Raw genomic sequence first — 5,797 nt, 5'->3', positions numbered from 1 at the left:
TTCGCTGAGTGTGCAGTAGCGGCTCACCTGGCAGGTTCAATAACCCTTTTCCCTCACGAAAAATTGCGCGCTGGAGGCACGGCCCCCATTTTCCTATCAGTGCACGTAGAGAATAACTACATCGATTCGCATAAAATGCAATAAAATATACGTACCTAGCTCCATTCACTAATCTTCAGCTTAACCAAAATACAAAAACAATACAGTAAAATTAATCATCGATAAACCATTCGTTCACAGAAGTCGGCATGAATGTTGTTTTGAACGACAGATTGCGAAATTATCTATTTCACCGAAGATCCTTATAGTAAGGCGAACTTGTTTAATCGATGCGGCAGTCGCGCTCAAGATACTGTCGCTATAGAAACGAAACATTCGCGGCTGATTAGGAGACAGAAATTGCAGCATGATTTCTCTGGTATCCGACAGAGAATATGCTATACGATTCGAGCCTTGCGATACATTCGGGAGTCGACTGATACGCTCGTAATCCGAAAATGGTGGAAACGCGGTGTGCGTGCGCGGAAAGGAAGAGGGAAGAGCAGGGAAGGGAATCTGCGTTAGGTCCAAGCACTAGTGACATTTATCGAACCAGCAACCTTCCAACGCGATTCATGCATCCACGTGAGTTTCTGTAATTTATTAATCCCATAGGCGTCTGTCGTCTGCAGTTTACTATGTGGTAATTAATAAATATTCTCATTACGAATTACGAACGAGTGATGTAAGGAAGTGAGCTTGTGACGGTCCAACGAGCATTTTTACAAAGGCGTGTGCATAAAGTTCGCTGAACCCGTATGGAAATTGATTCCGCGTAATCGCGAAAGTAACACATTTCGTAGTAGACTCCACGGCGAGAAGCTTCTTCGTATTAAAACGATAACATTCTGCTATTAATAAGCCACTGTTGACGATCGGTACGCTCGTCCAAGCTTATCGGCAATGCAGACATTTTTGCATATGTCACAGGAACCCTTCACAAGATAGGCATTGTTAGGCGTACGCGCAATCACTCTCTTTCGCTAGAAAATCGTTTCATACCATACAGTAAGAGGACAGACTCTTATACAAATATGTACATATACTCTTAACCCTTCCTGGTCACACTGGGTCCAATGGGCCCGCCTGTTAACTTTGGAGCGTGATACCGGTAAGTTCCTGGGTTTCAAATGGCATTGACCTAAAATTTTACGCGACCAAGGCGTAAATTTTATCGGAAAAGTGACATTTTTTCTGCTCTAATTCGAGAAATTTACCTAAATAAAATGTAATGTGTATGGCTGTGACAATATTTTTTCCCCCCAAGTTATATGTGTGTATGAGTACGAGCACAGAATGTATAATGTGTGCCGAATGCGCGGGAGAAGTCTAGATTGAATTCTTTTCATTGTTAAATTACTTTCTTATGAATTAAAATAATAATAATAATCATTTAATAATAATAAGAATCTTTATAATAATAATAAATAGTTGTTTCTCTATATGTTTTTTACTCCACAAATGACCATATTCAGATCTCAAAATGAATACCTTTTTTGAAACTCACAGTATGAAACTGTATACTGTATTAAAGGTTGCGATTGTTTTAGTAAAAAAACACATTTTTTCAGGAATTTACAGCTTTCCGATTTTTTTGGTACATGTTATCATTTCATTTCTTACTAAAACGCGACTATTCCATATTCTGCAATGTTCAAAGTGTGTATTATAATTTTTGGGACTCGATTGGACTGATACAGTTCGTACGGTAACTGTTTAAAAATCGGCCGGGTCCATTGGACCCAGTGTGACCACGGCGTAACTTTACAGAAGTGCGACGATTTCTTCGCGAAATCTTGTTTAGAGAAGAAAGTATTGCCTCACGCTTGTCGTGTCTTATCTTAAAACCCACCAAGTTGAATTGAACATGCCTTCTTCTCCATGCACGTTGACGCAGAACTGGAAAATTCATATTTGAGCTGTTATCGTGCCGAGTGATTTCAATATTTTGAACAGTAAAAAACAAATTTCTATCTGGATACAAGACGATTCAGAAGATGAACCAAAAAGTTTCCACGTCGTTCAGTCCGACAGCCTCAGAGTCGTGTAAATTTTCAATTTTGATAACTGAATAAAATCGGAATCTGTATAAAAATTGAGCTTGAGGACGAAATAGCAGCCACGCGGTCCCATCGACAGCTAGGTACGGATGTTCGAATAAAGCCGGCGTTCGGCGGACGCGCATCAAAATGAATGAAACGTCTAATTTCCACGGAACTGGACTTCACTGTCGAGTTACATCGTACACGGTATAGCTGATACGTGGACGTGCATACGTATCGAATGATATCTCTGGTACGGTAACCGTCAGTTTATACCCTCGGCTGCACGTCGAAAGGCTGCCTCTCTCACGCGTTCAGTGCGCATCCAGCATCTGAGCACACCATGCGCTTCCTCTTGCTCGTTTATCTCCTCTTATCGGTCACCGCTCAAGACGTTCGCGCGGACGAGGTGGACTGCCAAGTTTACAACCATCTTTACGTCTGCCTGGGCAACGGCGTGCTGCACAGCGTCGCGTTCGAGGATGTCAACGCGGTGCAGACCATCGAGGACATAGAACTGCACCTGGAGGGCCTCGGGATCGTCGACATAGCCAAGGACGCGTTCCTCGAGGTTACCAATTCGTCGGCACTCTACATACGCGACAACAAGCTCTCCACCATCTCCAGGCACCATTTCGCCGCCCTCGATCAACTCACGTACTTGGACTTGAAGAACAACACCATCAGCGACATCGAGGATGCCGCGTTCGCCAAATTGCGCAGTCTCGAGACACTGCTGCTGGATTACAACAACATATCCACGTTCCAGCCTGGCGCCTGGAAGGGCCTGGTCGATCTCCGGGAGTTGTACGCCACGAATAATAATATCGTGCTGAAGAGAAACATGTTCAAGGGCCTCAGGCACCTGGAGACCCTGGCGCTGGACTCTAATGATATTAGCGAGGTACCGATCGGGGCTTTCAGCGGCATGCCTTATCTAGACCTCCTCTACCTGTCGAAGAACAAAATCTCCTCCATGCAGCCGGAAATCTTTCGCGGCCTCGGCGAGATCAACGAACTGGATCTCGGGAAGAATCGGCTGAGGGCTGTCTCCGGTGGGATATTCCGATACCTGAAGAATCTGAACTCATTGTGGCTGAACGGCAACCATATCGCTACGTTGAAGGCGGACGCTTTCGTAGGACTGGACAATTTGTTGCTTCTGTTTCTGAATAGCAACGAGCTGCATTTCGTCGACATGTCTGCCTTCGCCAGGATGAACAACGTCACGATCGATCCGGGGTTTAAGATACGGGGAACGACCATGGACAGTGTCTCGAAAATGCAGGGACGATTTCGGTGTAACCATGTGGAGTTTCAGCTGCCGTACGAGTGCACGGAAATAGATTTACAAAATTAACAAATCTGTAACCTGTAATCATTGTATACATGAACGTGTGCCGACGATTATGCTAGCGCCTCCGAAGAATTCTCAATTCTCATGTTAAGATTCTATTGTAACTTTAGAGACTTTACGCAACCATGTTAGATGTTCTCGTGTTATTTTTTATTTTTATACGGTGAATTGTAGGATACTGAAATATATTGTCGAAATGGATGGGATTTTGTAATTGCTTCTGGTGGGACGAAGGACTGTTTATCCGATAGAAGTTGTTTTTACAGGGATCTTCAGTGGATATGGAGAGGACGACAGTCCGCACCCCCATCCTTGTTACAGGAGCACGGCCATGGATTACGGATGGTACGCGCCGACCGTTCACACCGTGCCCACCACTTATTATCCGCGAAACACTTCTTTCAGCGACAATCTCGCACGCGGCGGGATGTATCGAAACTGCTCCTTGAACACAGAACTCGATAAGAGCGTCGTTTAAATATTTCATCCACTGCTCCTGACTATAATCCACCCAGAGTCGGTTGCTTTGTCTATCGAAACAATTACTCCACTTTCTGTCAAAGTAATGTACCGAACGAATATTTTTAATAAATTCTTAAAATATCTTACTCGTGTACTGTCTTCATAGCATGTATTAATACAAAGATAAAGTGAGCAAAAACATAGTGTGATCAATGGGAAGCTAGGTTGTGAAACTGACAAGAGTCCAAGGTATAATGCTCAATGTTTATATATATATATATATTTTTTTAATTATTACAGTTTAGCTTACGGTATCGCGTTTGGAGCAGACCCTAAACGGTCCACCCAGGGTTACACGGTGTCCCGGCACCATAGCACAGAATTAAAAGGGTTTCTTTCGTGTTACGATTATACTGGAATTATTGTTTACGGTTGCTAGCGTTTGCCTTTCTTACAGCCTGTTTCCTTTTCAATCAGAATCTGAAAGAACATCGCGTCATTCAGCCTCAGAAGTAGTAAGGTGTGGTAATCTGAGTGCATGTCATTCTTCCGATCGCGCTGGTTCTCAGTAAATGTCCATCACAGTGGTAATGGTAACTTCAACATGTATATTTATATATATATATATATTTATATATTTATAAATGTGTGTACATAACACAATGAGACAGGTGAATTCGTCAAAGAGTTCTTAATTATCTTCAATGTCTTAACAACCATAACGACCTCGCAGTCGTGTATGGCAATGGGATGCATTGGGATGATACACAGAATTCTATCGAAGAGACTGCGCAACGTCCATTGTTACCTGCGGGCAGGCCACGTCGGATGTCTCACGGTGACATCGCCATGAAATTCCACGCCGGATAATCTGACCGCAAGTACGGCAGAGGATCTTGCGACCCCTTCGATTCGTTTCGACGATCGAAGGAACGCCGATAATATTCGTTCACACGCGGTCCAATCTTTCACCTAATCGTCGCACCTCTCGCCCAGCAGTTTTCCACAACACGTCACGTATCGAAATGTCCTGAATGGCGTCCCGTGGAAAACCCAGCGAAAGGAGGGAGAGCTCGTCGGGTCGGCAGGAAACTACCCCCTGGTAGAATTATGGCGAGGAATTCTACATAAGCCACTATAACTACCGGGGATTTCCTTGCCGGACGTTAAAATCGGTCCGCGCAAAATATCGCGGGTTTATCAGGAACCCGCGATTCGGTTGCCAGCTGTTCGAATCGTCGTCGGAGTGAACGATCGTTTCGTCGCGCGAGACACGACAACGCGACGGAGAGGAGCACTCGACCCCTGATGAAGATTGAATTGAGGCCATAAAATGGTCATCAGGAGTCGTTGCCTCTGCGGCTGCCTTAAGAGGAAGACTCCCTCGATGACCCGTGAAACATATAATGCTCGTTACCTATCAGCCTCTCCTAGCTATCTTACGGTCCCTCGGAGAGGATCGTCTCACCTTCGCCACACACCTCGGGGCAAGGTAGAAGCCGGCGTCCTACGGAGGTCGATCGAAAGCATTTCCACGGTATCTCGAAGAATTTCGACGGGCATCCCGGCCGGTCGGCCGTGCGGGACGCGTTTTTAGATTGGAATCGTGAGAAGGATCGGTAACGAGCACCCGACGCAGCGGCCGGCGCGGCGTCTCTTTACGCATGCCTTCTTGTTACCTATACACGATCCTATACATTGTGCTACTTGTATCATTTTCTCTGGAATTCTCAATGTGCTGCACTTAACGCTATACGCATACTGTTTTTTTTTTTTGTCAGAGTTACCCCCCAATTACTTCGGTGATGATCTCTTAACGGCTAAACGATGACAGATAGAACTCGCATTTTACGCATATTTACTTAACATCCCTTCCTTCCTCGTTTTACATGGCGAT

The 5,797-nt window shown here is 44.8% G+C and overlaps 1 protein-coding gene across 1 annotated transcript; it reads left to right on the top strand.

Annotated features, from left to right (window-relative positions):
• Positions 1–1,842: 1,842 nt before the first annotated feature.
• On the top strand, positions 1,843–3,771 carry LOC143378824 (uncharacterized). The gene has a single exon (XM_076830835.1). It carries the CDS (start codon positions 2,425–2,427, stop codon positions 3,439–3,441), a length of 1,017 nt encoding a protein of 338 aa, XP_076686950.1. The 5' UTR covers positions 1,843–2,424; the 3' UTR covers positions 3,442–3,771.
• Positions 3,772–5,797: the final 2,026 nt, after the last annotated feature.

Source organism: Andrena cerasifolii, chromosome 2 (genome assembly GCF_050908995.1).
Source record: "Andrena cerasifolii isolate SP2316 chromosome 2, iyAndCera1_principal, whole genome shotgun sequence".
NCBI classification, from domain to species: Eukaryota; Metazoa; Arthropoda; class Insecta; order Hymenoptera; family Andrenidae; genus Andrena; species Andrena cerasifolii.
This window is presented reverse-complemented; position numbering and strand designations above follow the sequence as displayed.